Source organism: Coregonus lavaretus (assembly GCF_964263955.1).
Source record: "Coregonus lavaretus genome assembly, chromosome: 13".
Classification (NCBI taxonomy): Eukaryota; Metazoa; Chordata; class Actinopteri; order Salmoniformes; family Salmonidae; genus Coregonus; species Coregonus lavaretus.
Genome location: NC_140000.1, coordinates 37,148,203 through 37,167,832, shown reverse-complemented (window position 1 = coordinate 37,167,832; position 19,630 = coordinate 37,148,203). Strand labels below are relative to the sequence as shown.

At 42.0% G+C, this 19,630-nt stretch overlaps 1 protein-coding gene across 2 annotated transcripts; it reads left to right on the top strand.

The window, feature by feature from the left end:
- The first annotated feature begins 281 nt into the window (after positions 1-281).
- On the top strand, positions 282-19,321 carry LOC311140302 (metalloproteinase inhibitor 3-like). 2 transcript variants are annotated; one of them, XM_084175293.1, is made up of 5 exons: positions 282-565; positions 10,148-10,230; positions 10,827-10,938; positions 12,815-12,936; positions 16,726-19,321. In XM_084175293.1, exons 1-5 carry the CDS (start codon positions 436-438, stop codon positions 16,921-16,923), a joined length of 645 nt encoding a protein of 214 aa, XP_084031419.1. In that variant the 5' UTR covers positions 282-435; the 3' UTR covers positions 16,924-19,321. The 2 variants fall into 2 exon arrangements, with proteins under 2 accessions (XP_084031419.1, XP_084031418.1); XM_084175292.1 differs by lacking the exon at positions 16,726-19,321 and having other exon boundaries at positions 12,815-14,422.
- Positions 19,322-19,630: the final 309 nt, after the last annotated feature.

The following is a 19,630-nucleotide window of genomic DNA, read 5'->3' as shown; positions in this document are numbered from 1 at the left end:
TCAGGCTCATATGGTTTTCCATTCAATTAGCAATTTCCAGCGGTTTTGACTCAGACTGGAATGTTTTAGGGCTGACAAAAGTGAAAGGGGGGAAATAATATTTTGAATAAAAAGAGAAAGGCAATGTAAAATCAATTCCAATATGTCATGCATCTGTTATTCTTAATGACATCATCGACGGCTCGAGTAGTGATTGGCTGTCATGCCGCGAAATCTGGCGAAGTGGGTGGCGTTCCAGCGTCTCGCGCACTATATGTAATTTGTGACTCGCGCTCTGAGGCGCATTGACAGGCAATACCCTGACCGGAGAGTAGAGTTGGACATATGCACTGAAGCAGACAAGAGCTCAACTCGGGACAGACTTTGAATAACTATTCGGCGACATAACTTTTTGTTGTAAAGTAAACAGACAAGGAAGATTTTACGCACTACAAAATGCAGTCCCTCTGTCACCAACTGCTCAGCTTGCTGTTCGTTTTCAGCAGCCTTCAGATTCATGAACTCACAGAGGCTTGCTCTTGTGCTCTGTCGCACCCGCAAGATGCGTACTGCAACTCTGACATTGGTAAGTCGCATGGTTTGTGGCCACATTGAAATGTCTTTTTACAGTGGTATTGTGATATTCTGCATACATGGAATAGAATAGAATAAGAAACTGTTGTTAGTATAAAGCGATGCAACTTTCAGTCTGGGACCTATGTGTAATGGGTAAATCTCTGCCAAACAAAGTTATGCTTAACATGTAACCATCACCTAAAAGCCCATTTAAAACAGACTGAGTATCAGATGGCTCGTAGACTAACGGTTTACTACAACAGCACGCTTTCTGTGTAGTCTAAATAAATGCGTCATCTCTCAAATTAGTGAGTCAAGAGAGAGGAAGCTTTACTTTATTTCTCCTTGCTCTGATGAAAGGGAAGAGTTAATGGGAACGGTATCCATGGAAACAGGTTCCACTGATCATTATGTTTTTCAGAGCTAAATGACCACTTGCTGAGCAATAAACCAGAACAGAACAGGCAGACAGTAGCCAGCCAAGGGTTTTACTGCTGACTGAATATTGCACCCATGTATGGAGGTTACCAATGGCAGATTTGGAGTGGAGACTAGCTACTGTTCTTGGATCTTGTGCTCTTGGTTGCTCTTCTGTTCTGTCTGGCTTCCCATAACATGTAAGAGCCAGGACTTGGCTAGGAATGTTAAGCAAGTGCTCTTGCAATCAATTTGTAAATTCTACAGTCCTATTGGTATAGCATTGCCCTTCAAGTGTTTGTGCTCTTCTACGAAAGCACGTTTACTTTCCAATAGGGGGCTGATTCATTCCATTCAGGCATTTGATATAGAGATATGGAGTCAGCATTGGTATAATAAAGCCTTGGTTATTGACTTAAGTGCACTGGTATTTTCTGTGTTGATTCCAGATATATTTTCTTGTGGAGCTGATCCTCGGACCCACTTGTAGCTGAGATTTCCTTGGCCACTGGGTCGTGCTTTCACAGACTATGCCAGAATAACATGAACTCAGCTGTTCTTATCAAGGAATGCCAGTCCAACCTGAGCAGTGTTATTGGATAACACTTGTTAAGACCAGGTGGGTCCTGGCTCTCCGCTGTTGCTGCAGGAGACTCATTCCTGAAAAGGAGTAAGGGATTATTTGATAAGCCTGAGCATTAATAAGTGTTGGGGGGTCTAAAGCAGGAGGGACAAGGTAGAGTGAAAGAGAGAGGAGTCCACTGGGATATACAGTATTAGGAGAACTGTGTGCAGCTCTTTTGTATTGTGGAACGGAACTGCTGGCAGCAGGCAGTGTGTGTGTGTGTGTTCGACCAGTCATCCCTACACACACACACACACACACACACACACACACACACACACACACACACACACACAGATAGCTTTGTCAGACACAGCCATCAAACATCCATTAGGGTAGCATAGAGTGGTCCAATGCCCCGGAGAGGAGGAGAAGAGGACAGCAGAGCTGTTCCGCCCCATGGGCGGGCTCTTGCTGAGGACACAACTAAGATGTCATGTTTTTTCTGCAGTGATCCCAAGTCCAGCCAGTGAACTATGACTGAAGCCTGACGAGGTCAGAGGAGAGAAAGCGATGTTGACTTTTCAACATATGGCAACTGTTTAAAAATAACACTCTCTCACGGAAGTGGCAGGTTGACCATTCATGTCAAACACCAACGTATTTATGCACACATTTCCTCAGCTTCTAACAGCATTGATGAGCATTGCATGTTATTTAACTATAATTATTGGGGCAATGCTTATGCTAGTTGGTGACCTGGTTCCATTGTGTTGAAGATGTACAAATGTTAGTGTCGCAAGCAGTCAGGTGGCACCCTGCCTTTCATGTCTCCTAAATTGGCTCATCCCATTGGCAAGGAGTGGAGCCTAGTGGGCCAGAATCTAGGGCTGGCTTCACTGGCTGCAAGTTAGCACTTGTGAGCTCCACAAAATTCCATTTCCAAGGTCTTGGCTCAGCCAGAAGTGCGCCACGAATGCCTGTAGCGTATACGGAACTAGGAATGCCTCTTCCCTCCCACTGCAAGGGACAGTGCCACTGTAGTCCTGATAAAACAAAAACACTGTAAACATGCCATAATGCCAACGCCAGGATCACATTTCATCATGTAGATGACACAACTGTAGAGTAATTTTTCCCAGTGGAACAATTGGCCATGGACAAAGCTTGAGAAAATTATATTGGAGTAATATGCACACTTTTCTCCAATTAATTTGACCATATATGCATTTTCTGCTCATTGAGCAATAATGAAGGCTATTGCTTTCAGTTAGAGACAGTGGATGAAGATAGTGTTGGACTTCTGTTATGATAGGGCTCTAGTGCAGTTATCATGAACATGCAAACTTAGGATGACTTTATTGCATATCTATTATGCAACTTATGACATTTTTTTGGCAAGATTTCACATGTTAAATTCCAATAGCTCGTGTTGTAAGCCAACTGTAAATGGAGTTTGGCATGAACATGATGTATTTGGACGGTAGAGGATAACAGTTATCTCCTGGCAACACCTAGAGTTATGATGGATATTCTGATGTGTGTCCCCAGGGCATGTTCAAACAAACATGTGCTGCAGTCTAGTCAAAACAGCGCAAGTCCATTTTCTGGGACGAAACGCAGGTCCAAAAGCTTTACATGGCCTTGCAATGCATCACTTCAATGGCATTTGATGAATGTTTAAAGAAAATGTCACCTTTGATAAACCTTACAGTGTCAAGATACCCCTAAAACTTAATGTATGCAGATCTATACCTTACGAAATATTCACTATGAAAGACTTTATCCCCATCTTTCTTTCCCCATTTCATTTGAACAGTACTTTCAAAGAAGTCTATTTATTTCCTCAACAATAACTATGACGAAAAATACTTGTCAACAACCTATTTTTCCTGACTAAAACTATGGCTATAATGAGACGAGATGCCCTGGGGAAAAAAAACGAACTATTACAAATTACTTTTCATTTTAGTTGACAGAAATATGACAAGACTTCCCCCGTGAGACTAATGGACATTTAATTTGACGTGAAGCTCATTTTCATCTGTTAATGCAATTCTTTCATTGGCAGAATTGACATCTTTCAGTTGCACGGTCTGATTGAGTTCTCCCACACAGCTCCAGGCGATCACTTCAGTCACTCATCAATCTTTTGAACTGATGCGAAGCCAGGACACTTGACTTGTAACTAACCTCCACTAGAAACACTGAGCATGGTTACATGAACACAATAATGCGATTATTGTGGATAGTCAGGTTAATATAATAGTTAGTTTAAAATGTTTACATGCTTTGCAAGAATAACCATTTCCCCTAATAATCCAGTTTACATGGACACATCTGAAATCAGGCTACGGATGGAACTTTCGATAAATGCAGAAAATAGGCAATCAAAATAAACGTTCTACCACAGTGACCATGTTATTTTTGAGAAGACTATTTGATTCGGAGTTCAGACATATAAAGTTTGTACGTGAAAACTATTTATACGATTTTCCAAACTCACTTCACTCGTGCATAAGAGGGAAGCTTGCGCTACCTGGTGCTGGCACATGCGCAGATCAAATACACCACTGGAACGCCAATTAAGCTGTTTACATGTCCTAATAATTCGAAAGATTGTTTACATGACTAATGCCATACTCAGCCTTCTGCTATAATCAGTTTAATATCGAATTATTAGTGTGCATGTACACATACTCAATGTTTACTCTCGCTCTCTTACTTTCATATAGGCTATCACATCAGAAGCTCTATTTTCCCATGTGCGCTGTTATTCATTCATCTGTGTTGCCGCTCTCGCGCCGTGGTCTGTGAGTTGCGGTTGCTTTTTTCCTATGGTAAAAACAAATGCTATTTGTTGAATATTAGGAGTACAGTAATACTTTTGGCATTTTTGTAAAGCTCAAATTCTCCCCTTATCAAGGAAACCACTGTTATTTAGCCCCTTGACAGTTGTGATGGGGAGAAAATCAGAGCTGTAAATTGTTTAACCTGAAGCCAAGGCTTTATAGGCTATAATTATGGCTGGCATTGGATACAATCCTCCACAATATCAATGTTGCCAATGTTGTATACAAGGGAATAGTAGGCCTAGTTGGACAAGGATATCTGAATATGCACATGATGGAAGGTAGCTTAAATATTCATTATTTAATAACAAATGCACTATTATGTGACTAAAAGGGCTTTGACTAAAACTAGACTAAAATTGTCCAGAGTTTTAGTCGACTGATAATAACTAAAACTAACGAAGGATGAAATGACAAAAATGTGACTAAGGCTAAAGTGTATTTTAAGGACTAAAACTAAATCTAAAATAGCTGCCAAAATGAACATTACATTGAACCCTAGGGCTGACTCTTATTTGAGGACTACTGTCAAACGGCTATGGTTTACACACAGTGTGAATATCTATATGTGGATTAAAATGCAAATGGTGACCTTAAGCTCCCCTCAGATGTAACGCTGAGTGAGGAGAGAGGCTAATTTCCATTGTCAACTTCAAAGGCGACACGGTAGAACATGAATCATCCCAATTTAAGAGCCAGAGACGAGTTCAAAGCCTGCTCCTGTTGTTTCATAGGCCCTGTTCCATAATCACCAGCAGCACCCGCTCTAATAGATTAATCAGACAGACATTTTGAATTGAGGAAATGAGGGTACATATAAAAAAAATACAACAAAGAGGAAAAAACATGTTAAATACCAACTCCAAATAACCTGAGGGTAACTTTGCAATCAGCAAACAGTGCAGCGGCTGGCTATGATATAGCATTCGGCTGGCAGCGTAAGGAGTTCAACTAGGTCGGCTGATATATACTAGCCTGTAATCGAACCCACAATTGCTGATGCTCCAGATACTCCACTAGTCTCAAGAAGGCCAGTTTTATTGCTTTGTTAATCAGCACAACAGTTTTCAGCTGTGCTAACATAGTTGCAAAAGGGTTTTCTAATGATCAATTAGCCTTTTAAAATGATAAACTTGGATTAGCAAACACAACGTGCCATTGGAACACAGAACTGATGTGTGCTGATAATGGGCCTCTGTACGCCTATGTAGATATCCCATTAAAAATCTGCAGTTTCCAGCTACAATAGCCATTTACAACATTTACAATGTCTACACTGTATTTCTGATCAATTTGATGTTATTTTAATGGACATTTTTGTTTGTTTTTCTTTCGAAAACAAGGACATTTCTAAGTGACCCCAAACTTTTGAACGGTAGTGTACGTTCTCTCAATTAACCCTTCCTTGCATTTCTAGACAACAGTCGGATAGCCATTTCCTGTCATTTTTTTATTGCTGCATACGTAGGCTACGAGAGAGAGAGAGATTTTCCTCAGATTACACAGACCCACAAATAACTTAGAAAACAAACCCAATTTTGATAAACTTCCATATCTATTGGGTGAAATACCACAGTGTGCCATCACAGCAGCAAGATTTGTGACCTGTTGCCACAAGAAAAGGGCAACCAGTGAAGAACAAACACCATTGTAAATACAACCCATATTTATGTTTATTTATTTTCCCTTTTGTACTTTAACTATTTGAACATAACATTACATTTGACATGTCTTTATTATTTTGGAACTTTTGTGAGTTCATTTTTTTATTGTTTATTTCACTTTTGTTTATTATCTATTTCACTTGCTTTGGCAATGTAAACATATGTTTCCCATGCCAATAAAGCCCTTAAATTGAACTGAGAGAGAGAGAGAGAGAGAGGTTTTTGTGCACAGCAGACCTACTGGGCTGCAATTTACTTGGTGACTGAAACAGCCCATTCACATTGGAAGAGAGGGGAAGGCTGTTTTTCTAAAGCTTTTCATGCAGCAGATTAGCGTTTCGGTCGGCCCTAGCTACACTTTGGCCCTGGAGTTTAATATCCCTTCAAGGCCAAGGCCCTCGTTCCCAAGGAGCTGAGGTGTCAGGAGCAGACCTTCACATTCTTGTACCATGCACCGATTCAGTATAGAAGATTACTGCTGTGGGTAAGTGTGGCTTTGCCTGGGATAAGAACCTTAGTTAGCAATAGCTCAAAACTACATGTTTCTCTAAGTTACTATAGGTTGCAATAATGCAAAACTCAATCCTATTCTCTACTATGCTTCCCAATCCTCTTCCCAACTGGCAAAGGGAGATGGGCCCCTATTATGAGGAACTTTATGTCATCTGGGATCAGCTCGGTGCAATCAAAGCAGCTTCATTCCATAAGGCCAGCGTTTCTTCCTGTTAAAATAGGTCAAAAGGGGCAAGATTCCCTGCATGTTTGACATGTACACCCTGTGAGACAGGCACATCGAGTGTCTAAGCCATCCATTTTCTCCAGACCACGCAACTTTAAACCACCAGTGTAGTCCTGAAATAGTACCCTCTTCCCTATATAGTGCATTACTTAGGGCGGCAGGTAGCTTAGTGGGTAAGAGCGTTGTGCCAGTAACCGAAAGGTCGCTGGTTCTAATCCCCGAGCCGACTAGGTGAAAAATCTGTCGATGTGCCCTTGAGCAAGGCACTTAACCCTAATTGCTCCTGTAAGTCGCTCTGGATAAGAGCGTCTGCTAAATGACAAAAAAATAAAAAAAATAAAAATCAAATCAGAACTACACATCCCATGTTGGCTAAATTGCTTCGATTTCTTCGGCGAACCAGTGAGTGTAATTCAGGTCAAGTGTAATCCCACTACAGGTGAGGTCAGCTCTGGCACCTCGAAAAGAGGAAGAGTACTTACAGAGAGAGTAGTTTATTTTTTTAGTGGAGTACCCAGTGAGTGTGTCATACTAAGTGGCATCGTTTTCCACTAACCTCAGATCATGTTCAGAATCAGTCTCGCTCTCCCTCTCTTACCATCATACACACATATAGTTTACAACGCTGGTTATACACCACCACATTACTTTTCCCCTATCCTTCCCTTCTTCATATGACCGTCTATTTCAAACTTGCCATGGTGACTTTCCCCTAATCATGCACTCGGTTTGCTGTAATCACAATTTAGCCTGAGGTGCCTCAAGATTCACAGGCAAAATGTAAAGCAGAAGGAGGCTTAAAATGCTTGATTTAATTACATTCTCACTTGTGTTGCGACTAGCATTTGAATACATATTTTAGTAATCCCATGCTTCAGGGGAAGAGATACTGTGCTAAATGAATTCAATTACTTTCTCTGTCATACCCCAGTTAATCCACCTACTTTCCACTGGGAATGTATGTCAAATCCACTGCAAAACATGAATATGTATGTGGCAGAAAGAGGAGAATTCGCCTGTAATTGCTACTTATGTGTTGAGAGAGAGAGAGAGAGAGAGAGAGAGAGAGAGAGAGAGAGAGAGAGAGAGAGAGAGAGAGAGAGAGAGAGAGAGAGAGAGAGAGAGAGAGAGAGAGAGAGAGAGAGAGAGAGAGAGAGAGAGAGAGAGAGAGAGAGAGAGAGAAGGGGGCTCTAACTCCGAGAGATTCTAGCTGCGGTGCCGATTACAGCTAAACTAACCGGTACTGGTCAGGTGGATATCTTATGCAGTGCTTGGGCTTAGAATTGGGTTACATAAACACTCACAATTTGGTCATTTCTGACGCGGGGGCCCAGACATAGCCTGAAGAGGCATATTGAAAGAGAACTGTGGTCAGTGGTAAATATAGCTATCATTCTGAGTTCTACTTAGGGCCCTTCCCTGGGATGTCAAAGGGTCGCTGTAGGGAATAACACAAATCCTCTGTCTCACCAGCAGCTGCGGCCTTTCACACATTCCGCCAGGCAATGACATCGGCACCACCCAATTAGTGGCTGACCGCCCAGTGGCGAGCGTATCCCGCCTCAAAGGGCATTTGGTGTTACTGTTGCGCTCTTGTTCAGCGATATGACCTATGACTCCTACGCCTAATAACATTTGAAGGTTCAATGCAAAGCTATTTGGAATTGGAGTCTTATCATTTTGGGTGGGGAAAGCTGTCTTTGCAATGGAGTTTAGGTTTTAAAGGGAAGGCAGGTTTTGGGCTACTGGCTTCTGAAAATAGTTTGAGGGATCAGTGCATTATGAGGGATCAGTGCATCATATCAGTGCATCACATTACATAAGGAGGGATCAGAGTATCATATGTTTCATATCTTCACATTCCACAGTAATAGTGCCTATGCTCCATACAATTACATCAGTGAAAGTAGCATTCATTTGATTCTGCATAGCAGAGACTGGTTAGGTAACAATGCTTTGAGGCTCATAATATGCGAATTGACAGATTAATAGAGCAGATGTCCTTGGGTACATTGGCTCAAAAAGGTCACCAAGAACGCAAGGAGAATATATCACCTGAATAGGTTTAAAATAATCTTTGCCTTATAGATGGATGTGTGATTCTCTAACAGCTATCAATTGGATGGCAGATGCTCTATTAGAGTCATGTCATTCTAAACTGGAAGGTGAAAATGTGAGCTCCATTGAAGGTGTCACCTCACCGGCATCTTCTAGGAGTCTTTTTTTATTCATAAGCCAACAGGATGACCTTTTCCTTTAGACTCCCTTTGCTGCCCATTTCTGTGTGTCTGGGACTTAAATACAGACTATGACGCTATAAGAGGAGATGTTACAGTACATCCCTTCTTCACTCTGTCTAGAGGAGTGAGACGCGCTTCCCTTTTTTCGAGAATGTGAGCCGCAAAGGAATGTGGGAAGGAAATTCCGGAGAGGAAAGACAAACATCCCCACCGTTAGTTATGTCTATGGCCGTCAGGCTGCGAGGAGCAGGTGAACGTGACTCGAATCGACTGCGCCTGCATGTTGACTACCCCTTCTCCCCCGGGGGGGGCCCAGAGCTCTGATACAGGTACTCTTGGGAGGACCCTATTCACTGGCCTAAATGAGGCTTCGCTCATAAGCCGATCCCCCACACTTACTTTAAAAGGAGTGAAAGCAAACAAGGCGATTCCACAGCTGAACTGTTTCACCTAGCCGCTGTTTACATGAGGGTGAGCAGCACTGATATCTTTTTTCACCCTGTGCTGAATTTAAAGAAAGGAGGTTGTTTAAACAGTGGCGACACATGGTTTTACGATACAGGGTTAAGGCTGGAGCGAGGTAGTAAAAAAGCTGTGGCCTCATTTTTACTGTCCTGAAGAACTGCTTTGGCCTCTGATTCAAATTCAAATGCTAGCTCCTAGTCTTCCATTGGACTTGTTTGGCAAGCAGAATCAACCCAGAAAAACGAATAAATAGATTATAAACGGAGCCAAACCCTTACAAAATCTTCCCTGGGTCTCTCCTCTAGGTGCTGGGTTTTTAATGATCCTTTGGAAAAGCAATGCGCAGCCCAATGCATTCTAGAGTCCTAATCAGGAGTTGATATCACCATACTTCTAGCTAAAGCATCTGTTAGGGTGACGTGTTGGGATGTTGAACATATATTGGACCTACTATTTAGGCTTCTCTTTTGATGCTCACACAAACACGTCAGCCTGGCTCCAGACGTCAGGGACGGAGAAGGGGACATGACTTGCTCTGATGTGACCTAAATTTGGAATCATCCAATATGCTGGATTTGGCAGCTAGAGGCTCTACAATCTTTGTCCATTGCATAATTGATTAATTCTGTGCTTGTGTCTTCTGTCTACAGTGATCCGTGCCAAAGTGGTGGGCAAGAAGTTACTGAAGGATGGGCCTTTTGGAACCATGCGCTACACGGTCAAACAGATGAAGGTAAGCCATCATCGCATCATTCAGCCCGGGTCTTACGTAATCTGGCCCATACCTTGAAGAGCATAACCCCACTCTGGAAAACCCCCTAGAAACATTTTCCAAAAATCCCCCGTTTTAGGTCCCAGTGGCTCGCCTCTTTCATAAGTTTGTCCTGTTATTTCCAAGAATAGCCGCGTCTAAACAGGGATTTCCTATTGTTCCTAGACAAATAAATCACAACGGAATAAACAACAAATCCCAGGGCAAACATTTACTTTGTCCGGCAGCGTTTGTGTACCGCGCACCTGAACTCAATCTGCGAACCCACGGTTCAACCCCAAAGTCACGTCTTTATTATGTCCTGTAATTATGTTAGTTTTCATGTGGTTAATGATAGCATCAGTGGCCTCTTCCTCTACTACACTGAATTCTTGGAAGCGATATCATCTCATTATACTGTGTTTGTTTATTGTTGTGGATTCCTGACAACTTCGAGAACAACTCAATAATTCCAGTTGCGTCAAGTGTCAAAAGCAAGAACAAGTGTCAGAGGTGTGTGATCTTCATTCCAGGTTATAATCGGTTTAACACACTGTTTATCGTGGTCTGTTTTGCAGATGTACAAAGGATTCAACAAAATGCAGCACGTTCAGCACATCTACACAGATGCCTCTGAGAGTTTGTGTGGAGTCAAGTTCGACATCAACAAGTACCAGTACCTGATCACAGGTGAGTCACTATTCTACCATACAGTACCACTGATCTGAAATGCGGCCATCTAATGTACTTGGCGGGCTGCACAGTTGTCATGGTGGTGCCAGAAACAATATGTCTTTCCCTTCAGAGCTATTAATAAGCAATAAAAACAGCCTCAGGAGCTGCCTCAGAAGCACATGACCAAAAACAAATTAGCGAGGCAAGCAAGCACATCAGTGGCGTTGACTCCAGCTTGTTCTCCCAGGCCTGTTTCCCTAACTCCCCCTCTGCAGCACTTCCCACCACAATGGCAGCGTTGCTAACGGCAGCCCCAGTTTTTGTTTTGTTTAAATGCAACCCCCTCCTCTCCTTCCCTCCTCCCTGAAGACTTCTTGACTGCTCTGTGACACAAACGTTCCCACTATTTATAACCTCCCGTCTGTGAGAGACGAAAGAGAGGCAGGGGGGCACTTCTTTTTTTAAGCATTTCCTTCTCCTTTGAGGCGTAAAAAGCAGAAAACGTTTCCCTCCTCGTCTCTTATAATTAACAGTTCTAGCAAGAAGTTCTGGCGTTTCCAGTGCAGGTAGGCAAGTTCAACTTCTATTTATTAGTCGTATGTACAGGATACACATGGTATACACCGTCCAACGAAATGCTTCCTTGCATGCTACACACACATATTTGTGATGTGTGTGTAGTATGAATGTATACCTGTGTGTGTGTGTGTGTGTGTGTGTGTGTGTGTGTGTGTGTGTGTGGATGAGTGTATGTCAGTGTGGGTGTGTGTGTGTGTGTGCTAAGGTGCAGAGAGTCAGTGCAAGTGGTCAGCCCAATTCAAGTGTTCGGCAGTCCGATGGCTTGTAGATAGAAACTGTCTCTGAGCCAATGAGTTGCTAAGTCGGAGAGCAGTTTAGTGAGACATAAGGCCGTCATACTGTTTAGCTGTGTGTTGTATGTTCCCATCACTAAATCCCAAACCTGTAAACATGCCCAACGAAGCCAATGAAACATGAAGAAGGAAATCACCCCGGCAACACAAGTGTGTGTTTATTGTGGCTGGGTGATGATGACATCACAGTCATCCAGGCCAGGCAGCAGCTCTAGCTCTGGTTTGGGGAGTGAGTCTATAATTGGGTCTTGGGTCCCTGGGCCATACTGTATCAGGACTCAATTACAGGCATGTTAAATACGCCAAGGCCTGATAGATCAGCTCCACGGGTTGGGCTTTGATCAGAGTGAGTGCATGGCCGCCTGATTAGCTATGAAGAGGGGTACCACTAGCCTGGTCCCAGATCTGCCTGTGCTGTCTTACCAACTACTATATCAACTACAATTTGGGAACAGGCTAATGCCGCTCTCACCATTGTCTAATAACTTTGCCAGAGACGCCAATAATCCATATGGAAGTCAGTCTAAGAGTTGTGTGTTTGTGAGCTTTCAGCTCAGTGTGTGATGACGACAGGACAGTGTAGCACTGTTACAAACAACCATGTTATTTGAGTGCTAGCTGGTGGGCTACAGTGTAGGGTGAACCTGTTTGCAGCAGAGGTTGTCATCCTGACATCGGTGGTAAGCTGTGAACAACCTAAAAATAGAAGTTAGACAACCTTTTGGAAATTCTGAAATAGGGGTGTTGGTTTAATATGGGACCTTGCTGTACAAGATTGTCTTACCATAGTTAAAAAAGCTTTGGACCGCTTGCTTCACTGTTGTATTTATGCTAGGCGAGGTATGGCAATTATACAATTAGCCACAAATATGCTAGGGATGACATCTGACTCTTTGGACATCTGACACTGGGGAAACAAACAATAATGTAATGAATGTTTTGTAAGTCATGAAATAATTCACCAATGATGTAATGCATAACAAAAGCTGATCTGTAACCAACCCTCTCTCCCCCCTCAGGCCGTGTGTTCGACGGCAAGGTCTACACCGGGCTCTGCAATTTCAACCAGCCATGGGAGCGCCTCTCGCTGGCCCAGAAGAAGGGCATCAACCACCGCTACCAGCTGGGCTGCAACTGCAGGGTGAGTGGCAACAACTGCGCTCCCGGGGAGAATATGGATAAAGTGGATATGGATAAGGAAGCTAAAGCAACCCAACAGCAGCAGAGCCAAGATGGAGGAGTAGGAGCCAGAAAGAGGGGCAGGGGCCGGGGCAGAGGCAAAGAGAAGGGCAGAGGCAGGCAGAACCAGAACACCCTGCTTACTGCAAAGCATACCATCCTGCTCTGAGTATCTCCCATCTCTCTGCTCCTCTATCTAGAATACTTTTTACCACAGAAAAGGGGTTGCTCCTCTTCAAAGACACAAGGCACTTCATAATCTCCATATGTTATTAGATATCGGATATTGCCTGTAGAATAGGGGGGATAATGTGTTCATTTTATGACCATAATGACTTTAGTGGCCTTGCATATATTGGGTCAAATAGATTATGCTGATGAACTGCAACCAATTATGAAATCATTGCCAGACCATTTAAAACTTTTTCCTCTATTCTTAAGTGTAGCACAATACAAGAATGACTATCAAAATATATACCAAATCATTTTGATTATGTAATTGTAACTTTTATGATTGTAGGGACATACTTTTAAATTCCTGATAGTGGCTGAATAATATAAATGTACAGTTTTAGCTGTCAGGAATATATAAGTGTCCCCTTTCCATTTAGGCATCATAACGGATAATATACAGCCATGAATTTAACTGAAGAGACAGAGGGAAAGATGAGGGGGGAGAGAAAATAGAGATTTATAATGATCTTTGGGAGTAATTAAATAATTTAACTACACTGGAATCACTTTCCCTGTTATTCCAAACCCTGAATTCCGCGCTCGGTCGGACCCCCTTTATACAGGACCTGCTCCCGTGAAGCTCCAGTCCCATAAATATCCTACTGTACTGCATGGCTCCAGACACACCATCTGTTCTGCCCATCACCGGCACCGTCAACAGCAATAAGTGCATTGCCAGACAGGAGACAGGAGTAGCTACGCAGTCCAAATGCTGGCCAACGCCTTTCAAACTGCTCGCACCCAAACTGCTTATAGGGTTGTAATGTTCAGACACGTTAGGCGTACAGTGAGTCTTAGAGGCCAACGCGAAACAGTGGAGGTGAATGTATGACTGTGACCAAACATGGCAAGTCAGCATCAGGAATGAAAAACTAACTTGGACAGAACTCGCCATGGTAGTAGCCTTTTTCTTTTAGTTTATTGCCCATTTCAGCTCAAATGTATGCTTTAATCTGAAAAAAATAAAATCACACACACAAATGTGTTCTAGCAATAGCCTGCTGCTACACAACACCTCGTTGTGTGAACCCCTATGAAGCAGCATGCTTACTGTCTGAGAAGACAAGTCAACAGAGGCAGTGCACACAGCCATCTCTGTGGTTTTATATCAAGTGCAAGAACCTCCTAGAGATTTCTTAGAGTGCGAACGTCACACTTCACCGACGCTTCAGCCAAATCATTAAAACCACAGTTTGTCATCCTTCGCATTCTTCAACAAAAAATGATATAAAGCTAAGGAATGCAGGAAGCTTGTGAAAATAATCCACTGCAGTGTATAAAAAACCATTGGCATCAGTAAATTATTAAAAAGCTAACTGTCCATAACATAGCACCATGAACACCAGAACAAGTTACACTTAATTGAAAATGCTTGCACCATATGGACCATAAAGAATGCGTTCAGCTTCACCCATATTCTGCGTGGTCCTCTGTAGCTCAGCTGGTAGAGCACGGCGCTTGTAACGCAAAGGTAGTGGGTTCGATCCCCGGGACCACCCATACACAAAAATGTATGCACGCATGACTGTAAGTCGCTTTGGATAAAAGCGTCTGCTAAATGGCATATTATTATTATTATTATTACTGTTGATTCCTTTTACTGAAACACCTCTTTGGATTTCTCTAAAACACACATAGTATGTGTCAGTTAGTTTCTCAGTTTCTAATTTCTCACCTTTAAAAAGACATTTGGCAAGTGCATTCGGAAAGTATTCAGACCCCTTTACTTTTTCCACATTTTGTTACGTTACAGCCTTATTCGAAAATTGATTACATTGTTTTTTTCCCCTCATCAATCTACACACAATACCCCATAATGACACAGAAAACACAGGTTTTTAGACATTTTTGCAAATGTATTAAAAACTGAAATATCACATTTACATAAGTATTTCGACCCTTTACTAAGTACTTTGTTGAAGCACCTTTGGCAGCGATTACAGCCTCGAGTCTTCTTCGGTATGACGCTACAAGCTTGGCACAAATGTATTTGGGGAGTTTCTCCCATTCTTCTCTGCAGATCCTCTCAAGCTCTTTCAGGTTGGATGGGGAGCGTCGCTGCACAGCTATTTTCAGGTCTCTCCAGAGATGTTCGATCGTGTTCAAGTCCGGACTTTGGCTGAGCCACTCAAGTACATTCAGAGACATGTCCCGAAGCCACTCCTACGTTGTCTAGGCTGTGTGCTTAGGGTCTTGGCTGTGTGCTTCGCCCCAGTCTGAGGTCCTGAGCAGGTTTTCATCAAGGATCTCGCTGTACTTTGCGCTGTTCATCTTTCCCTCGATCCTGACTAGTCTCCCAGTCCCTGCCGCTGAAAAACATCCCAACAGCATGATACTGCCAACACCATGGTTCACCGTAGGGATTGTGCCAGGTTTCCTCCAGACGTGACGCTTGGCATTCAGGCCAAAGAGTTAAATCTTGGTTTCATCAGACCAGAGAATCTTGTTTCTCATGGTCTGAGTCCTTTAGGTGCCTTTTGTTAAACTCCAAGCTGGCTGTCGTGTGCCTTTTACTGAGGAGTGGCTTCAATCTGGCCACTCTACCATAAAGGTCTGTTTGGTGGAATGCTGCAGAGACGGCTGTCCTTCTGGAAGGTTCTCCCATCTCCACAGAGGAACTCTGGAGCTCTGTCAGAATGACCATCGGGTCCTTGGTCACCTCCCTGACCAATGCCCTTCTCCCCCGATTGGTAAATTTGGCCTTATGGGGTATTGTGTGTAGATTGATGAGGATTATATTTATTTAATCCATTTTAGAATAAGGCTGTAACATAACAAAATGTGGAAAAAGTTGAGGGGTCAGAATACTTTCCAAAGGCTCTGTATGTGAGAAGACAATTAGAAGTTTAAAGGATGTTGATGGCATTGCAGTTCAATACAGATTTCTGTGCCTTTGGTTTTCTCCTCCATTCCCTATGGGAAAACTACAAACTAGGTAGTGGACTTTCATTTCAGAGGCTAGCAATTAGATTAATCTTTGAACTCCACTGGCTTATCTACAGGAAAGTACATTTGAATTGAAACCATCCATTCATTCATCCTGTATAAAATGCATTAACGAGTTTCTAAATTGTAAATGTAATGAATTACATAAACTACAAAAAGAACTTGACCTCACTCACCCTTTGCTGATTCAACCCAATTATCTGGAGGGATTTAGACTTAAATCACTTCCCTTTTCTCCTATTCAACATCTTATTCACCACAAATTAAGTATTTTGTACAAGATTATGCATTGCTTCAGCCTGTCCTGAAATGCTAATTCTGTCTTGGCCTTGTTCATTTACTGCTGATTGTAGACTCACTGTGCTTTGAATTGGTCAATATTCAAAAACAATTCACAGAAAATGACATTCGTATATCTGTCACATATCCTAAATCAGAATTATTGTTACTTAAAATGGATACAATTGAACTGTAAACACACAGTGAGCCTTCACCAGTATGCTGTAGCATTATTCAATTTTATTTTCCTGCTTTACGGCTACATCTGTAGTTTCGCTTCTTCTCTCTGTAGATTAAGCCCTGCCACTACCTGCCCTGCTTTGTGACCTCAAAGAACGAGTGCCTGTGGACGGACATGCTGTCCCACTTCGGCTACCCCGGCTACCAGTCACGGCACTACGCCTGTATCCAGCAGAAAGAGGGCTACTGCAGCTGGTACCGGGGGATGGCCGGCCGTGACAAAACCACCATCAACTCCACCGACCCCTGAGCGTAAATCACAACCAACCCCCAAACCATCGCAACTTTCTTGAGTTTCTTCTCCTCGTCCTCTCACTCTTCTACACCTTTCCCAAACTCCACCAAGCCCCTCGTCAACCATAGAGTATTACAGAACTCTTAAAAACGTACAGTACCGGCCCCAAGCGACCACTCCCACTCCCTCTGACGAAATATACAATAACTAAAATAATCAGTGCCTGTCTCATAGAAGTAGCACTTCTAATGTAAACAATACCTTTTTTGTTTCATGCTGTACATTTCAGTTTCTCCCACCTTCCTTTTCCTACATTTCCTATCAATGAGCAGAAATTAGACCAGAGTCAACTTTCTTCAGAATGCGATAACAATGGCCCTTTAAAAAGCGAGACCTTTTTCAAACTATCATAAGGCTTATATGGGTGTGATGGCATTTCAGAACTGCAGTTTCAAGCAATACATAATGGTTGAAAATTATCCTAATTTTAAGTGTGGGGTGCAGACAGTATCAACAAAGCTCCTGCAGCATAATGTTATCCTCAACACAAGTTATGCACAGTAACCAGACACATTGTCACCAGTACAAGGGCAATGCCAACACGAGGTATGACCTCTGAAAAGCAATACCTCTTGCTCCAGTCACACAAAGGTATTTTATTGGTATTTAACAATGATTTTGAATCACATGAAAGTGTATATGTATATGTTCACAGTTTATACTGTCAACATGTCTATTTATATGAATGATGCAATCTTTGCCTCCCTGACTGCTTACACTGTAAAGTTCATTCTTGGTTGTATTAAATAACATTTACATTTTAGTCATTTAGCAGATCACACTATATGAATGCATTGCTAATATCGGACAATGAATTGATTGAGTATAGCTATACTTTCTTCTCCGTGACCACGACTAAGAATGACCCTTACAGCTCAAGCACGGGGAATTCTTAATCTTTTGCAGAGAAATGGATGCAAGTTTTTATTTAATTTTTTTTGCTGTATATGATATAAGCTACAAAACAATGAACAGTTGACTCGACTGAAACCTCTGTAGTAGATGTATTTATCCATGTTTGTCGAATCAAACAATATCCATGCAAATACTACAAACAAAAACTATCCTACTACATTAGCCAAATATATATCTATGTATCTGGCCAAAACTATATTACCATCACTATCCTGTTTGGCTGTCATGAAGGACCAGAATCCTAAATTGTGTTTGTAAAGCACGGATTTAAATGTTAGTTCTGTGTTAGATCCGCCTTCAGCAGTGCCCAATCACAGTTTCCCTTATGGTTCTCACGAGGGATGGAACTTTTTTCACTGCATCAAAGTTTAAAGCAGAGGTTTCAGACAAAAAAGTGTTTTCATAAATGTACATTACATTTTTCTAAGTATTTAACTATTTCAGATTAAACTGATGAAAATAACACTATTGTCACTAAACTCTTCTACTTTTGTTGAGTTTTCCCGTTCAGTATCTTCAGTCCATTCCGTTAGAAACAGAGATGCCTCAGCAGGAGTGAGAAGTCTTTGTCCAGTCTCTCAGCTCTGCCCACTTTTCCATTATGTTCAGAAAAGGCCATGCCAAGTTGGTGTTGAACAGAATAAAGTAACAGCCCTGACGTGACAGTTTTAGAAGGAAATCCACAAAAATATAGTTATTTAGTCAATTTGTTATTCATGTAATCTATTATAATGTGAGGAACTCCATTGAAATCTAAAATCTTGCCTCCTCCACAAGGCACTTCTTACATGAAATGCAATTATTTCAGACACTATATTTATAGAAATAACAAACATGTCAGCGTTCTTTATATCATTCAACAATGTAGAACAGAAAATTATAAAACATCAAAACAATGCCGAATTCGACATTTGCGACCATTTCAAAAGGAGAGGAGGTAGAGGAGGTACATCAGTCTCATCATGTTTCCCCACTGCTGAGCTTCTGTTGACACCTCCTCCAGGCCTTGGCTGATCTTGAAACACAATCCAGAGGCAGATCCTCAGTAGCTCCTCAGTAGTCTGAGAGGACCACTACGCCACAGAGATATCACTAAAGCCTGAACGTTCCACATCAGCAACACTGTTTCCCTCTACCAAATCTCCCTCACCTGGTTTTGCAAGGTTCTCTCTCTTCGGCCTTGGCATCTCTGTATCTGTATTTTTTTGTGGTTCATGTTTGTGTAAATATACTGTCTGCTTAACACAGAAACACTTGGTCAAGTCGATCCAGAGTGCATTAAAAAGGAAGCTGGCAAAAGGCTGTGTACCATGTTTGTGTGTATACACTGATTCCTAAAAAGGGGGGTGAGTGAACGTTTCCTTGTAGGGGTTACAGAAATGTTTGACTTAATTTCTGTGTTTTCTATTTTTATAATAAAGATTTAATGAAAAATGGACCATATGAGTTTGCATGGATTCTTGTGCTGTTGTTTTCTTGAAGTGAAAGTAGCACACCAGGTCATGATTCAAGCTCAGTATTTTATCACGGTCACAAGGCAAATTTGGACCTGACCTTTATAGCAATATCTTTGTGATATCATAAAACAATCTGTCTAGTCAGGAGCTACAATACATAATGGAATTATACAAAATAGTTCCAACTTGCACATTCAACTTTGCTTTATAAATACCATACAAATTGTTGATAACATGGTAGCAAGCTCCAACAAGGCTCTCACTAAGACACTAATCAATCCCACCCATTT